The sequence below is a fragment of the Anser cygnoides genome, chromosome 8 (genome assembly GCF_040182565.1).
Source record: "Anser cygnoides isolate HZ-2024a breed goose chromosome 8, Taihu_goose_T2T_genome, whole genome shotgun sequence".
NCBI lineage: Eukaryota > Metazoa > Chordata > Aves > Anseriformes > Anatidae > Anser > Anser cygnoides.
In genome coordinates, this window is record NC_089880.1 from 18,955,242 (window position 1) to 18,972,990 (window position 17,749).

Below are 17,749 nucleotides of genomic sequence, written 5' to 3' on the forward strand. Positions count from 1 at the left end.
AAAGAGAGGTGACAAAGGACAGCACGGCCCGGCCACCGCAGCCGTGGCACGGCGGGGACCCCGGGCAGAGAGGAGGTGCAGACAGGGATGCCCGAAGAAGGGCCGCGGCTCTTCCCTGTAAGCACCGCACTTCGTGGGGAGACTCACGGATTCCCAGGGGAGCCGTCGTACAGCGAGGTGCAACTCCAAGTGCCTACAAATGGCGAAGGCTGGACTACCAGGCATAAAACTTCACACAGAGATTAAAAAAAATTTGGCAATTTTCTCCAGCAATTGCTCCTTTTTCCCTGTAATACACTCATTTTTTATTTCTTCTCCCAAGTTTCCCTTGATCCAGGTATGCACCTTCTAATGGTATACAAGTGTGGCACAGATGACACGCTAGCAGTGCTCGGGAAATCCAGCGAGCAATACCAAGCGACGTACCCTGCCTTGCCCTCACAATAGCATCGCAGAGCAGTGCCCCAGCCACAGCTCAGATGCAGAGACCATTTATCAGTGACCACCCTTAACAGTCTGATTCTGTACAGATTTGTGGGATGTTTCACTTGCAGAATTTCATTTCAAATCAAACCACTCCCGGTCACACCCTTGCTGTTGGCTTGGAGGAAAGGGGGGCATGACAAAGTACCTGGGGGTTCGTGCAGAACAGACAGGTGACTTCAGCCTGCTCCCTGCAGAGTGGGTCTGGGCTCCGTGACACAAATGCCACCGTTGCACTGACAGACAGCCTGCTGGCTGGCCAAACAGGCATGCAGGCCTATCCCAGGCATGCAGTGCCTGTCTCACCCCCAGAAGCAGTCAAGCGCATCCTGGCTGCACTTGTGAATAGGGATCTGAGCCACCAAACTGTTGACAGGACGCAGCTACAAGCACAAAAAATCACAGGAAAAGTCTAGTTTAGCACAAAGGGCTGTAGACATGACCCCCCCCCCAAGCATTTCATTTTGCCTTAACTTATATGCTGCCAAATGAATAATCAAAATACACAAAAACTATGCAAATAAAGTGATGAATATTGATAGGTGCATTGAAAACTAGTAACAGTGTGAGTCTTCACTGCTTTGGACTTTAAATAAATGCAGATAAACAAGTTATATAAAGTATTAAACATACTGCACCCTAAAAAAAACGCTCTCTACTTCACATCCCAGTGCATACGGTAAAATCTGGCATATTTGTCTTGGACAAGTCACACACAGCAATTCTTTTTTGTTTCTTGAGAAATAAGCATTCTAAATGAGGCCGTAATGAGTTTTCTACATCAGCTGATTTCTAACTTTGGTAACGAACTGACATTTGAGGATACAAATATAAACCATTCCTTTTACTCACACTCTCCCTTTCCTTCCATCATGTTCTTCAATTAATCCTTAGAGTATTTGACGTGAGGCTCACAGCGTACATGTTCCATCTAAAAGACCTTGAACAGCAGAGAGAGGAATTTTAAGAAAACAGGCTGTGGAAAAAATTCAATGTGGAACACGATCTGTGGCTTGCATTTTCATTCATTGGAGTAATGTGATTTAATTAAAGCAAGATTATATCTGGAGGGAGACCATGCAGGAAACTGAATTAGGGGTTTTGTCTGACTACCTGCATCCAACTTCTGGCAAAAGCTATTTCCAGGCCATGTGAGAGCAAAGTGAGACCAGAGCTTGCTGATCGGCGCCAAGGGGTCAGTCCTGTGTGGCTCTCAGTCTCTGCCATTTCATACACACAAGTAGGTGTGGATTATTGGAAACTGCTTGATCCTGTCTCCTGGGTATTGGAAAATGCCAGTTTTCTGCTGAAAAGCTTTTTTTTTTTTTGTTGTCCCTGGCAGTGACAGTAGGACATGCAGACAAATACATCACATGGCTGGCATGGGAAAGCGCCACGGACACAAAATTCCAGCTCGCCCAGAGCAAAACAAAACCCTTTAGACCCTTATTCATCCTATGTAAAAATGTGGCTAAATGCGTCCATTGGGAAAGTTAAAAACAGTGAAGGACTTTTGTGTTTTCAGGCAGAGGGAAGCCAGGAGCGCTCCCCTACGTAAACTAGCCCTACACGACGCAGAGTGGGCAATGTGCCCGTGTACAACACATCTCTCTCTGTCAGTAAGGACCACACGGCTCGGAGATGCCCCAGGCACAGAAGTGGGGGCCTGGCACCCGCTGCGGCAGTGGGGAGGTGGCTGCGGCCTAGTGCCGGAGGGGCAGCAGGCCGGCCCGACCTTACCGCCTGCTGGCGGCCATGGGGGCTGCTAGGAGCTGAAGTCCCGCTGCCACTGGGTGGACAGGCGTGTTGGGCCTGGTCCTGCCACTGGCACTCGCTGTCCAGAGCCTGCGATGTGGCTTCTGGCAGAGCCTCTGGCACCGGAGACATTGCCAAGGAGTCAGGATGTGGGGAGAGCTGCGTCGCTTCTAAGCGATTCCTGTCATAGGTGTGGAAGTGGCAGGGGTTTACACTGGGTACTTACCACCCAAACTAGTTTACAGTTATTTCTAGCCTATTAATAACAGCAGTCTAAAAATAGTCTAGAAATCCCCTTTGCATCATTTCCTTCTGAGCAATGCAGGGCTAGAAAGGGACCTTCCAGGCCACGGAGGCTGATCTGCCCCAAGAGCAAGCCCCCATGCAGCCACCTCCACACTCAGCCTTCTCCAGTCAGAAGGCCTGGGCCACGATATCCCCCCCATCAGCAGTTAGGAACTTTTAATTTACTATCTGGGTGACCAACCCCATTTAGACACCCCGTAATAAGCTTTCCATTTTCTGAGCTCGTTCCCCTTTCCTCCTTTAGTACATTCACCTTGCAGGAGCAGACATTTGGAGCTGCACTCATGGGTGCCGTAGTATCTCAAAAACACCTTCCACTTTCCTGTCTGCTCTGAATATCCCGGGTCCATGCAACACTTAGAACAGTCTTTTATCACATACACATCACACCCATATGGCACTGGTGCTCCTGGTCATCCTGTGAACGGAAAGTACCTCAGGGTCCTTTCCAGTCCCTGGCATCTGCTGTGCACCCAGAAAGAGAAGTCCTCGTTACTGGCCCTGGCTTTGTCTTTCCAACACTTTGTTCCTAGAATACTCTTTCCTCAGGTAAAGATGGGGTCTTTTCCACTCCAATCTATTCTGACTTGCTTGCATGGAGTTGTGCTACTTACCTTGATGCTCAGCATCAACTGCTGAGTACCCATCCTCCTGCTCTTCCACCACTCCTCAGGCATTTTGTGGAAGCACAAGGAACAGTTCCCAGCAAGGTTCCCCAATCCACCCACCAAGTCCAGCAGCGAAGCTTCTCTCTTCAATTCATGTACCGGCTGGGAAGGTCATCCAAAAGTCTTGCCATGTCTTCCTCATGGCCCCCGTCTGACCTGCCAGGGTTCTCTGAATGGCCAAGCATTTCCATGTTCCTCTGAAGTCCTGTGTAAAGCTTAGACAAAAGGCCAAAATTAGCACTGTTGACAAGCAGGTGTAGGAGGGCAGGCAGAAAACCTGTGGCAAGAATACGCCAGAGCGACTTGTACCAATCCGGCACTCATTCCTAATGTACTTAAGTTGAAGTGCATGTTTAATTGCTAGGTCAGAGCACAGGAGCCAATCAGCCTTGATTTATGATCCATGCAGTTACCTGGGTAGACTCTTGTAAGGTAAAAACCAGGGTCCTTAGATGTGCACAAACTTTTGCAAAAGCTCTGGGTTTCAGGATCAGCACACAGGTTAGGGAGCCCGGCAGGTACACAATGCCAAATCAGAAACACAGCTCCCTTGCGGCAAGTCTGTGGGGCAGGATGGCAAAGACCCTCTGTTTTGTCCTGTTGGAGAATCCCTTAAAACCTTTTGATTGTATTTTATTGATGATATAGTGGGAATTTCAATGAAAACAAAGCTGAGCAAGAGTGACTAAGAACATCCTTTTTACAGCTTCTTAAAATAAGAAAAGAGAAATATTTACCATAGGTAGGGGAAGGTTTAATTAGAGCATTTATATGATAAATTACATACTCTGCTTTTCCTGTTTCACACTGGATTTGCCACTGTAGTAAATTGGAGCATTTTCAGAGATGGACAAGGAGTACCAGCTCTTGGATGCTTTCTAATAAAGGCTTGCACTGCCTCCACCTTGGGGGTTTTACAACTGACTTCTCTTTAGGAAACTGTGCTCCCTCTGCCTGTTCTGTGTGATGCAGCGTTAGTAGAAAGCTCACGCCTTCATTGAGTTACAGCATTTTAACTCCATCAGTACAGTTTATGAACACATTCTGCAAATACCCAGTGTTATTATGCTAGGATCCTTTTTACACAATAAACATTATTCAATCTTTTTCCTAAGCATGTGAATCTCCAGTAAGATGACTGGTACTGTATCCTCCTCAGATGAAGCTAAAAAAGAAAGGTCACTGCTATGCAAGGCCAGGGGTACCTTTCTGCTTTTTTTTCCCTATGGTGTGCAAGACTGAATTGCTCAAGCAAATCTTCCTGCATGTGAATTATATCCACTTCACTTAGAATTTCTTGCCCTACTTGTTTTGTTGTGCTCCTTCTTATTCTGGTGATTACCCTATATTTAACAAAGCTACTGTCTGGACATAAATACTTGTTAATTAAGCACATACTTTATATCAATAAATCAGCGTATAAAACACAACTCATCCTGCCCATGCTAACAGTAGTAACTGCCACATAATTGCATAGCTAGTGATAGTGTAGCAAGCAGCTTTTTAAGAATATTCATATGAAGCACCAATATTGTAAAGCAACCTAGTTTAATAGGAATATTTTATATAAGGATGGCTCAGATATCTCCATGAAATAGAAGTTAAATCTATGGGAAATCTGAATGGTAGCAGTTTGGTTGTATGAAATGAGGCAAATCAAAAAGCACAACATGCTCATGCACAGAAGAATGGAAAAAAAAACAGTTACAGGCAGAAAAATATCAATAAAACAGTCAGAAATCTCAACTGTATTTTAAACACTACATTAGGAAATCAGTGCTAGTGGTTTTGATTTTTTTTTTTCTCCCCACTTTGCTGGGAAGCTTTGTTGTCCCAGGAGCAAGAAAGCCATCTATCACTGGAAAACCATCAAAAGCCTAATTCTGATGTCTTGCAGTCCCAGTGACCCACTGGGGGATGAGTGGTGACAGGGCAATTTGTATGTCCTTTTGCTGCAGAGGAGGCAGAAACCCAAGTGCTGCCAGATGGCTTTCCCCTGCAGTGGTCTCAGTCAGCTCTGTGTATTTCTGTTGGTTCTCCAGACAATATTTACGGGAGTAAAGGCTGTCATCATCTTCATAACAAGTCCTAGCTGTGAAGTCTGATTCAGATACCCAGCCAGTCTCCTGTATGAGCTCTCACCTGCCTGGATGCTGTACCTCAGAACTGGGCCCAGTACAAAAATACTGAAGCCTCTGTACCTACATGTCCATGCAGCTCTCACAGGACACCTATTTAAGAGACAGAAGAGACCCGTGACAACAACCCACCCAGACTGAGGGAACATCCATCACAGATACTTTGTTGACAAGCTGGCAAATGTTTTCTGTAGGATCAACCCTAAATACCTCCTCCATTTCTAAAACTCCTAACTCCATTATTTTTGCAGCAGGTAAGGCTAACATCTAGGTCCTTCAGTAGCCACCTGACAGCAGCAAACAAAATGTTCCAATGTGGCTGTGCTGAGCCTGCCTCTGTTTTCAACACAGTGCCTTTAAGAGCCTTCTCCATACCTGCCCATTAAGGTTTTTGCTCAATGCTACACAGGCTTTCTGAGGTGTCATTGATTTTCCCTTAAAAGCACTGTGGTAGCTTTCATATATCACCTTCCCATCAAGAGGTTTTCTTAGAAGCCCTAATCAGTAAGATTCAGGACCAGGTATATGCTTAAAGAAAAGAGCAGAGGCTTAATCACAAACACAAAAGTCCATCTGAACCCGTCCATTACTTTATGGTTTGCTTCTAAAGAAATGCTCTGAGCGTACACAGAACCCTACCTAACACTCGGACAGGGGCAAGCTCCTGAAAGGTGTCCACCTTTGCTAACCATAGCTATTCTGGGGAATGACCATATTTCAGAGGTATTTGGGATGATTATTCAGTGAACTTTTAGGGTGGTGAAGTTTTTGCACCAGATAGGTAGCAAAGCAGTAGGCAGGCAGAAACAGTCAGAAGCAGGCAGTCCTAGCCTGCTTCAGAAACATCCAGATTTCCAAGATTTGTAAAGCATGCATGTCGTGGTAAGCATTGGCATCATCTTTACACATTACAGTCCTGATGTAACTGCCAGCACTGACACCGGGTGTGGAAGACCAGAGTACTGCATTTTTTCCATTGATCAGCCAGAGGGGATGCTGCTCCTCAGCCCACTGAATGCACCCAGAGAAGGGTGTTTTCTGCAGTTCTCAGGCACTGCTGCCAGCGGGAGTCCGTGGGTTCTCTACCCACTCTCACCTGGCTCCGTAGGCACTGAACTATGAAGAGACCAAAAGAAACCATGACAACCCTACACTTTGTGTGTAAATAGAATTATCGAAGGATGGATGTACCACTGACTGCAAGAAAGGAAACACAGTTACAGCAGGGTGCTCCGGCTGCGCAGTAGATGACCCTGTTTCCCCTCCCTACCCTCCTTTGAAATAAAACAAAACCAAAAAAACAAGTCACGTGTGAACATGAGCAGACATGACATTCAAAAGTCATGAGTTAAGGTTACAGCAGTGAAGTTGACCTTTTAAATACATACATCTGACGAGCTATAAATTGGTTGATGTGGCTCTGACCAGAGACGCTCTCCAGAACTTGTTTGCTGTAACTTTTGTTTCTCTCCAGCAGCTCTGGTGCTCACATCATTCAGAAAAAGTACTGAAATTTTTTTTTTTCCCCTGTAAGTATTATCGCTATAGTTAGTAGTAGAGGTAACGTAGAGATACATCGAAACTTGATCAGCGCCCAACTCTCTAAATATATGTATATCCTCTCTACTATTAATACTCAAATGAACTAGTTTAGAAGCACTGTTCAATTAATTTCTGTGAAAAGTCTTTGGTTAAAAGCAGAGGACTTCTGAAATTTCAAGTGCTCATAATACTGAAATGGGATTGTGTGCTACTAAAATAGAAAAAAAATCTGGCCCTAATTAAAATAGAATTTATCAGTCAGGGATTTTTAGGAGAATTTTTGTACAACTGGTACAATTACACATAACAGGAGAAAAATGCTTTTGTTCAAATTAGCGTCAAAACATTTTTTTTACCGATATAAAAACCAGTAAAAATATTAGTATAGTATAATAGCAAGTATTATTTATTAATTCATAAGAGATTTAAAGGCAAAAACTACTAATATGTAAGCAACAAATACTCATAGTAGGTATTGCATATATTACCTCGCTACAGTCCAAAATTCTTATTTGCTACTGCTCTTAAATGAGTATTTTGCAAGTCTCTTGTTCCTCGTACATGCTGCAGCTGGCATTTCTTACACGTCCTGATCCCTGCCTTATCAGTGTGCCATCTACTGGCAAACAAATGCAAATATAGGATTTTGGCATGGAGGAGCGATGTTAAGGTGGATTTGTGATTCATTTTAATTTACAGATTTTCATAGTGATCTGGAACATAAAAGAAAGTTCAAGAAAAGTCAGAGTTGAATTCTGTTAATCAACGAGCAGTCACAGAATTAAGACCAGCTCAATAACTTCAGACATCCTTCTACCAACGTCCTAAAACATAGAATTTGTTTAACCCAAAGCTGAGTAAAAAAGCATTTGTGTCAATATTTCAAATGAAGTTTCCTTGTGTGACTTTACAAATCAGACTAACTGCTTTATGAGACATTCAGGAGTTATTTTACCGCAGCATTCTCTGCAATACATGTCTCAGCTGGAGAGATGTCCTGTCCTGTCCTGAAACTCCCTTCCAGAGTGAATAAGCTATGGGTGGTTTTGGCCATAGGAGGTGAACCTCTGATGCAAGTGTCCTGCTGGAGCCAAGTCCCTGTGTTATGCCCTACACCACTTGCAGGAATGTGCAGAGCAGATGCTTCTATAGAGATCTGTATGATAAATCTAGGACCTCTTAACCTCTAGAAGGAATGCAGTGCCTTGACCAGTCTGAGGGCACGTAGTCAGAAAACCAAATGGACTGGCTTCATTCAAGTGCAGCAAATTACCACACCTTGTGACGCCAGCCATAAATTGATGTTAATGGGTCCAAGGATTTAGCTTATTTTTCTGAAATAATGTAGCCACCAGGATGTATAGATGCACTTACCAAAATAGGAAGGCAAAGACTGGGCTCCAACAGTTCACATGGTGCTGTAAGTCAGAAATGTCTCACTTGGGATGGCCATTATGAAGGTTTATTTACCAGCAATCTTCACTGTAATTTCGCTGAAGCTGCTCTCCAGTGGGCAGTAAGGGCTGAAAGCAACACACAAAATTTTAGGGTCTCTGTATAAGTGACCGGAGAAGTAGAGGAGTTGAGCCACAGCCCACTGCTAGGATGATTCTTTTTTGACACGTTGTCCAAAGCTGGTTTTCATGTAATCACCAGCTGCATTTGAAACTTCAAGTTTAGCTAATCCTGTGAAAGCTCACTCTCGGGGTGTATTTTGTAACACCACACATACTGTTTCTCCCTGACTCATGTTTGCCCATATTTAAAGCCAAGGTCCCTGAAGTGCTGCCATTATTTTTCCCAAGCAGTTTCCATGAATCTCCACAGGAGAGCTGTGGGCCAGGACAGTCCAGCTTGCGTTTGGGTAGTTTTTTTTCAGCTTTCCTCAGATAACATGGAGCTGCTGAAAAGGGGCAAGTGCAAAGGGCACAAAATTTTCTGGTAAGGACAGAAACAAATCCTCTAAGGCAGTTACCTGCCTCTTTTAATCCTGAAGCGGACTGAGATCTTGCAGACCTATCTTTGCCATATCTGCCATAGGTAGGCATGTAGGGCACCCACGGTGGGCCTGCGCACCTGCAGGCACACTGACACAGCTGTTTCCAGCTCCCTCTCGGCAGCATGGTTCTCTCAGGCAGTTGAGGAAGTCTGCTGTAGCCCCAGGGCAATGAGAGCTTTGGGAGCCCTGGCACTGAACAAGGCCTCGCCTATGGGTAGGCGGGACACCCCAAAGTTTCTGGGAGCATCTCGACATACTGACCTGACATACTGACAAACCGACTGAGTTCTTGCTGGAACTGCGTCCAGAGGCGTCTCACCTGTGCTAAGCTGCAGTCTTGTGGAGGTGCAGCAGCCTCTAACACACCAGCCACTTCCTGATCAAAACTACCTGTGATATTAGTGTTTTCTAGTAAGGCATTGAAAGCTGCAACAAACATTTCCACAGATTCATCCTCTTCTCTGAACCACCACAAAAAAAAAAAAAAAAAACTTTTTACCTCATGCAAGTTATGTTTTTGGCAAGTATACATCAAATATATTGAGGACAGCATAATAGATTTTTGTTTCTTAAGTCATCGGGATAAAAAGCAAAAAAGCAACATGTATTTAATGGGGCCAAGACCTAAATTTAAGTGTATCACTGCTACCCTAGTGCTTCCCTCTCCCCTTATTTTTGGCTTGCTGCTTGGCAGAAGCAAATGGGCCACCAGGGCTATGTTCATTAGCGATCAGTGTGGCCCAATAGATGTGGTATTACAGAACAAAACAGTCCAAACAACTCAACATCCATATAAAAAAGATTTTAAGGGCTTTATTTTTCACATTAGCCTTAGTCTAACCTGACCCAAGACCATCTAGTAGCAGCTGAAGCATCTTAGAAGCGCTCCTGAGGCACATCTTGCAGTTTAACTTCACCCAAAAGAAATCTATTTCGTAAACTCCAGACCATGCCACAGTAACTGGGACTGACTGTGCTGTTTACCTCAGAACCACACTCCTGACGTGAAACAATGTGCTAACGCTAACAAATTATATTATTACATTATACACGTTATATCACGTAGCCCTTGGACTGGTTCTGCTGCCATGATCTTGTTTCTGGTATAACACAGTCTTTTTACTAATGCAACCTGCTCAGCTCCTCTCTTAGTTTTTTCCACCACTAAGCAAGCCTGTCAGACACCTGGCTCGTGACAGACACTGTAGGAGATGGGGAACAAGGACAACGTATTTCCTGGAGACGCACAGTATAATTTTTGTTTTGGGTGGCAGTTGAAAAAGATTGTTTTATAAACTCTGGGCATTTGTGAAATAACTAAAAGTTGATTTCATTGTTACATATTGCACAACTAATTTCTAAGCACTGACAACTTGCTTAACCTCAATTAACACACAGCTAATGGCTAAGTAACACCGGGGATGAGCAAAACAACGTAATAAACCTACCTTTAATAGCTTGTGTCCTGACACCTAGATCCCTGCTTTATGCAATACATCAAGTAGAAAGAAGAAAGTAAAGATGAAAGAAATTGAAAGTACATCCCAATAAAGCATTAATTTTGTTCAACAGTTACTTAGATAGCTGTGTATAGCCCTTCTCCCAAGCACCAAGTGATAAGACAAGAGGACATGGCCATAAATTGTGTTGGGGGAGATTTAAGTAGGATATTAGGAAAAAAAATCCTCACTGAAAGGGTTGTAAAGCTCTGGAACAAGCTGCTCAGGGAAGTGGTTGTGTCACCATCCCTGGAGGTCTTCAAAAACCGTATAGATATAGAGCTGAGTGACATGGCTTAATGGTGGACTTGGCAGTGCTAGGTTAAAGATTGGGCTAGATGATCTTAGAGGCCTCTTCCAACCTGAATGATTCTATGATATATATATTTTTCAAAGTGACAGTATAGATACACAGTAAAAAAACAATACACTTCCCGCAGAAGAAGGTTCTTGTGGTACAGCTGTGTAGACCAAAGTGTTGATACACCACTAAAGGTTAGAGCTGTCTTTTTTTTTTTCTTTTTTCTTTCTTTTTTTTTTTTTTTTAATTATTGTGATGGCAGAAAATTTCAGAAAGTGATTTTAACCCAACTGGAGAGCAGAGAGGAAGAAAAGTAAGGAACAAATTCCTTGACAGTACCTTTCTAAAGAAAGAACTAGAGAGGACTGGCAAGCTGGCAGTAGCAGTAGGATTATTGAATTGTTTTTTTATAGAAGATTCCTTTCCACAAAGGTTAATCATCATACTTAGAAAAATATACACATGTAATATATAAGTATTTTATAAGCCATTTAAAATATTCACTATTTACAAGACATTTACATCATACAAATGCTTTAATTTCATCCCTTTTCATTATGTATGATCTTACTGCAAAGAAAGCAACTGAAAAAGCCTCAAATTTTGGACATGAAGCTTACTTTTTTTTTTTATAAATAAAAAAATCTAAAAAAATCAAAACAAGCACCTCTTGCTTGTTTTTTCATATACATGAAAAGAGAACCCTAAAATCAAGGACTCATAACTAAAAACAGGCTACCCACAAGTAGATTTCACACTTGGCTGAGTATGATTCTGACAAGCAGGTAGTACACAGCCTCTGAATCTATCAATATTTTAAGGGATATCACCTAAACATAGCTTTTGAGTAAGCTAAATTGCTTCTCTTTCCCTCTCCCCACCAGTTACCAGAAATCCTGCTGCTTCTCTTTTGTCAAAATAGTCCACTGCAATGGAATTGCAGACTAGGAATGATTCTGACTGAATAAAAGTTACTGGCTTGGCAAAGCTGGACTGCCTTGCCAGAGACAAACCCATAAGCAAAGAGGATGAGAACTAGCTCTCAGCCTTGCTTCTGAATCAAGAATTTCATTGTTGAATGAAGTGACCTATTGCAGACACTCAACTCTGAAAATATTGAGCACTCTCCTACAGTTTAAATGGTGACTTTCCAATCATCAGGAAATTTACATTAAATATGTAAACTGGAGCGTGAATGGCCTGCTGAGTTACTGCTGAAGCAACAATACTTTTTTACCTCCTGCATCCAGTACTTGGGGTGGGGATATTGGGGGGGTGAAGAATCAGTTTTCTCTTTATTGTTCTACTTACCACTTTTTTTTTTTTCTGGAGTTTTCAAACTGACTGGACAGACTCAAAACGTACCGTGCTAAACGCCAGGCTGCTGAGACCTTGCTCCACTTAGGTAATTGTACCCCTGGCAGCATCTTTTCCAGTCTTTCCAGCATCTTGGAAGCAAAGGCAAAGCAAGAAGATTCTATAACTTATCTCCCAGCACAGGAAAGCAGCTGCTACTGTGGGAACAGATCACTGACCTCTGCCAGACGACTCCTTCCTAATAGAAGGACTTTTCATCCCAAGAAGCTTTTGTGCTGCAGTCATGTCCATGTGCTGAATGAAGTGTTTTATCTGTGCTGTCCTTAGGAAAGATGTCTCATTCTCAGACAGGCTACTTCTCAACACAAAGAAGAGAATTTGCAAGTAGATACTGGATTGCTGTCACGTTACCTATAAAAATTGAAATCTTGTAACCTGAGCACTAATTAGGAATGTGCAAGTCCACCACTGGGTCTTTCTCACATGCTTCATTGACCATGAGCTAATGCAAATGAAAATGGTAAATATATCGCTTTTAAAATACAAAGCAAAGAGCCAAGTAAAAACACTTTTTGGACATACATTTTTGCAAAGACATTTGTATTTGGCCCGCTGAGGGAGGGAACAGGACATCCGGACTGTAAAGCTTCTAAAGGAAGTTTTACTAACTTTGAAATAGTGTCTAGGGAACTCATCCAAATGGTTTCAAGGAAGCCTCAAACTGCTATTATCCCACTTGGTGTAGTAGGGAATTATAAGAATAAACCACATATTCAATATATACAAGTCACTTTCAGGCAGGCATCCCTTTTCGTAGTCTAGAAAAGCAACAACAACAAAAGGTAAAAACGTGACTAGACCTCAGATTTAACCAAACTTTCATTCATTCATCATCAACTTCAAAAGCTAGGAAGTGAAGCTATCTTGAGATCATATCTTGCCTTGAGATACCTGTCTTATCCTTCTAAAAAATTAAACACTTGATATAATTCCTGTGTAAGAAGAATATTTACTTAGACATTTGAAGATCCTTGTGGAACCCTTTTAGGCAAATACATTTAACCCCTTCTGTCAGATGCCTCAAATAAGTTGGTTCCTCAAGCTGTCAAAAACATTTTCAAAATGCGTTCAAGATCTGTATCTATAAAACTATGGTCATAATACAACCTCCCCCCCACCCAACACATTCATATCAGCTATACATATCCCAGTCTAAGAATGAAATCACATTTTTACCAGTTTCTTATGGAATGGTTCTTTCCAAATTCCTATTTGGGGTAACACCTCAAGTGCAGCAAATTAGAAGAACAGATTTTAATGACATCTTCAAATCTGCTGCTTGACATGCTGTGTTTGCATGTGAGCTTTAGTAAAAGCAGATGATCTAAGAACTGTAGAAAGATTATCTTTAGAAAAAGTACAAAGGTCTTTAAAATGTAATATTGCATTTAGACTATGAAACCAAGAAAACCACAAAACCACAGTAAGTAGGCGCACAACAGCATAAGCAAAGAGTCGAAGCTCTGCTCACAAAGCAGGAAGAGGAGGAGCTGCATTACAGACAGCAGGTATTGGAGCCTCTCAGAACAACACTTGCAGAAAAAGCCTCAAGACAGACAATGCCAAGACCATTAACAGTCTTTACTTCTATCAATTGTTTCACAGCACAATGAGACAGCACAAATTTGTACAGCGGGATCTGCAGACAATTTAAAAACAAGCAAAATTATTTTAATAAAAAGCATCAAGTCTGAATGTGAAAATATGAAGACAAACAATATTGCAGATAATCATCACCTTGCTTCCTTTTGATTGTCTAAGAAGTCCAACTCACTGACTTCTCATAGTGCCTTTAATCCACACCATGTTCTCCAAACATCCTAGTTAGTGTAAAGCTTAATGGGTCCCAACTAATATGTGCAGTATGTTTCCTAACCTTTTCATCTTGCTTTCAAACCCTATTTGCAGTGTGTGGTGAGATGCAACAACTCATCATACAACATTTTGATTCACAAAGAAGCAGCATGGGTGTTGTACATAATTTAATTTGCACTTCTGTATATAAATGTTTACTATATTGCACACTATTGCAGCACTTAAAAACATCTAATTATTTGCAAAAATTAGTAAAATACTTTAAAGGATTTAAAAATAAGGGTTTTAATGCAACTGACAAGATAATAAAAAAGCAATTTACTTAATGAGATACAATCCTTTATGTTGGAAATGAAAGTTACATACAACTAGAATACAATTAAAATATACCATATAGTTCAACACTTAATTCCTCAAATGTGTAAAATTAACAAGCTTCTACTGTCATAGATATACAATTTTTCCATATTGTGAAAAGGATTTTTCAAATTAAATACAGGTAACATAATATTCTGTAGTTATATTTTATGACTGTGTTTAAATGAGAGGGTTGTATAATACTCACATTGTCAAATGTACGCACTAATGCCTTGGAAATTGCACACTTCCCCTCCTTTTCCAAAATAGAATCTCATTTCCATACTGAAGTCTATTATGCCATATTGGAAAAGCATTTTACTTTCTAACAGGATTTTCATAAAATTAAAAAATAGCATAATATCATGGCATTAAGATGACTTTTCCACATATGCCCACGTAGAATTTAATCTGGATATCAGACAGACATGTCAGAACCAATTTCCTAGACTTTTGTCTTATTGTACACGCAAGATGAATGATTACAGTATTTTACAAAACAGAAAAATCTCCGAATCTTATTAGAATTATGCAATGATTAAAAATTAAAATCATAACAGAATCAAATTGTGATCTCCAACATTTATTAAAATCTTTTAAAGTTCATAAACGACAACAAAGTTACTGTAGAATTTATCGCATACAGCTAGCATACAGCAGCATGTCCTTGGTCTAAATGAAATACAAAAGTTTTTTTTTTTTAACATTTTCATACAAAGGATTTCTTTAAATTTATTAATGTGACGATATATCTTTGTTACATAAAATTTGCTACAGCGAAGTATCTTATACTTTCCTTGCACATATGTAAATATGGGTGGACAAAGACTGCATTCAGTGTCAGCCTCCTAATGACGTTGTGCAAAAATGCTCAACAACCTAAACATACAGAATGTTTGATGGTACGTTTCATACTCTTTTGTAAAATGTCTACAAAGGCTTTTCTTAAAGGAGTTTCATACAGTTTAAAAGGAAGGAGTGTCAGTGGTTTATTTGCACTGACATTCAAACAAATACAATGGCTATGTATCAATATAGCTCAGTTTTATTAAAAACAATTCATCTGTGTACGCATGTAAATTTATCATAAAATATGAGTTTAGTTTAAACTGTTTAGATGTGCTGTTTTAAGACAGGTCATTGAGATAGCCAGAATCAAGTGTACAAATAAAACTACTATGAATAAGTTTAAAAGCAACCCTCAAAAAAGTGCTGAGCCACTGATTATTAACATTGAAATAAATGTGTAAAAGTGCCCAAAGCTAGCACATGGTAGCAATATCTTTTAAGTCAGTTGGTGAGAGTATACAAAACATAATTAAGCCCAAATACTTATACCTGTGTGACCATACATTCTGTTTGATTGAAAGAAAGTAGGTTAGAAATGAAGACACAACGCAACTAAAATAAACCCAGCTGTTGCAGTTTTTAAACTTTGTCTCTTTTCTTTGCGAATGAAGTCCTGTAATTAAAAAGAAAATGATTGTAGCAGTACTCCATCCTCAGTTTACTAATATAGTATACCAGAATAAAAACTTGGCAATAACCTCTTTTTCTTAACAGCTAACAAAAATTAACCGTGTTCATCCAGCAATGCATCTAGAACATTATTTTGCATTTGCTAAACCATTTGCTTTTCATAAGCCAATGGCAGAGCACGTTTTCCTTTTTGCGTTGTTTTATTTATTTTTATTTTCTAAATGGATGCCTTTTTTAAAAAAAATTCAAAAAAGGCATGAAACAAAGGATACTTTGGGAGCCCAAACATTGGCTTAAAAAAAAATAAAAATCAAAATGAGTCTACAATACTGACCAAAACTTCCTTTAAGAGTTTAGGGTTAAAGTTCTTAAAAAAGCCATTTCATACCGGCCAACTGAAATGCTGGTAAGTTGACTTGGTTAAACATGGTCCAAAATCCAGACCAGGTGGAATTACTCCCTCTCTTGAGACTGTAAGCTTTCCATGGTACAGTCTGGTTATGGCAATTTACCTACTGCCTAGGTGGGAAATAAAAAGGAAGGAGGCAGTGACGAAAACTGCAGGGATGTAGAAAACCAAGGCACGGGGTCTAGCTACTGTCCCCTACTTAAGCCATCCAATTGATTCTACTTAATTTTGGTCAGTCTCCATGAAGAAATGTTTTTAAGTTAATTTAGCAGACATTTATATGGCGATAAATACTACCTTCAAAAATGCTAAAAATGTTGGCTAGGTTTAGTCTGAGCTACTAAAAAAATTATTATAAATTGTAGCATCAGACACTAGACAGACAAGAATTATTGGCTGGCACAGACTAGAAGCAACATTTATCTTTCACTTCAGTCTAAATCACACTAGCCGCAACACCTTCCATTTCACTCACACAAATAATACATTATTCAAAATTAAATGGAGCATTCTTGGGTAAAAAACTACTTCATTTTAAAGGGGGAAAATGAACAATACACAGAAACAAAGAACGACAGAAACCAAAGTTAAGTAGGAAAGTGGTCTATTATTCTGTGTTACTGCACAAACAGTGCTTGCTTAATTGTGCCTAGTTAGAAGGGTTGGTGCAAACTGCACACATGGAAGATGGCAATAAAGACCTCAGTCAGCTTTGTGGAATGAAGTAACTAGGTAACTGTTTTGACATATGATGGTCTCAGCTCCACCTCATCTATTAAGAGTGCAAAGATCCCAATGTGAGCCCTGATGTCATCTTGTCCTCTTACTCCTACTAAAAATCAGCAAATTCTTTTGCACATTTTTCTGTTAGAGACGCACGAATATCTTCTTCTTCATAGTCATCAAAGTTGCTTGTATCTCCAGGGCCTCTGCACTTTGGTATGAATGGAGCTTCTACCTGTATTTGTGAAGAAAAAAAAAGCACACAAAATGTAATCACCAAAATACCTTTAGATTTAGCACTGTGATAACAGGCATAACAATATTCCCATTACTTCTCAAATCCTGCCAAGAAAGCAGATAATACAGTGAACCAGCTTAAAGTTAAGGCACATAAATAAAATCAGCCTAAGAATGTGCAGACCTAAACGTATGAATGTAAGTTAAAAAGCCCTAATATCTCATTGACAAATGTGAATCAAATGTTAATTTCACTTCAGAACAAAGTTTAGTTCGCTCCCTCCTACTTCCAATCATATGTAACTTCATCCTCTTCTCTCACTGGAAGGTAAAAATCCTCCTGGTAAAGACAGCACATCCTGTCAAATCCACAGATATGCTCAGGCTTGAGAAAGTAGTTTTCTACAGAAGTACACTAGCAATGCCAACTTCTGCTTTAATATTATGGGGCCTGGGTGTCTCAAAACAGCATACCTGGGAACAAAATCTATTGCATTTAAAACTGTCTTGTAAACAGGCATTAAGACAGCAGAGAGCAGAAAATTATAATTCTGCAATGGGGAATCTTTTCTTAAAACATCTATACTTAATACAAAGAACATCAGATGTGTTAATTGTGCCCTCTCTTCTAGTAATTAATACATTAGTGAATACTATAACA

The 17,749-nt window shown here is 40.5% G+C and overlaps 1 protein-coding gene across 4 annotated transcripts in view; it reads right to left on the reverse strand.

Annotated features, from left to right (window-relative positions):
* Positions 1-14,035: 14,035 nt before the first annotated feature.
* PRKACB (protein kinase cAMP-activated catalytic subunit beta) overlaps positions 14,036-17,749 on the reverse strand; it is a 69,908-nt gene continuing 66,194 nt past the window's right edge. For all 4 annotated transcript variants that reach the window (XM_067001740.1, XM_013177899.3, XM_013177897.3 and 1 more), the window contains exon 10: positions 14,036-17,086. In XM_067001740.1, coding sequence (XP_066857841.1) covers positions 16,961-17,086 — 126 coding nt within the window. In that variant the 3' untranslated portion in view covers positions 14,036-16,960. The remainder of the gene's footprint in view (positions 17,087-17,749) is intronic.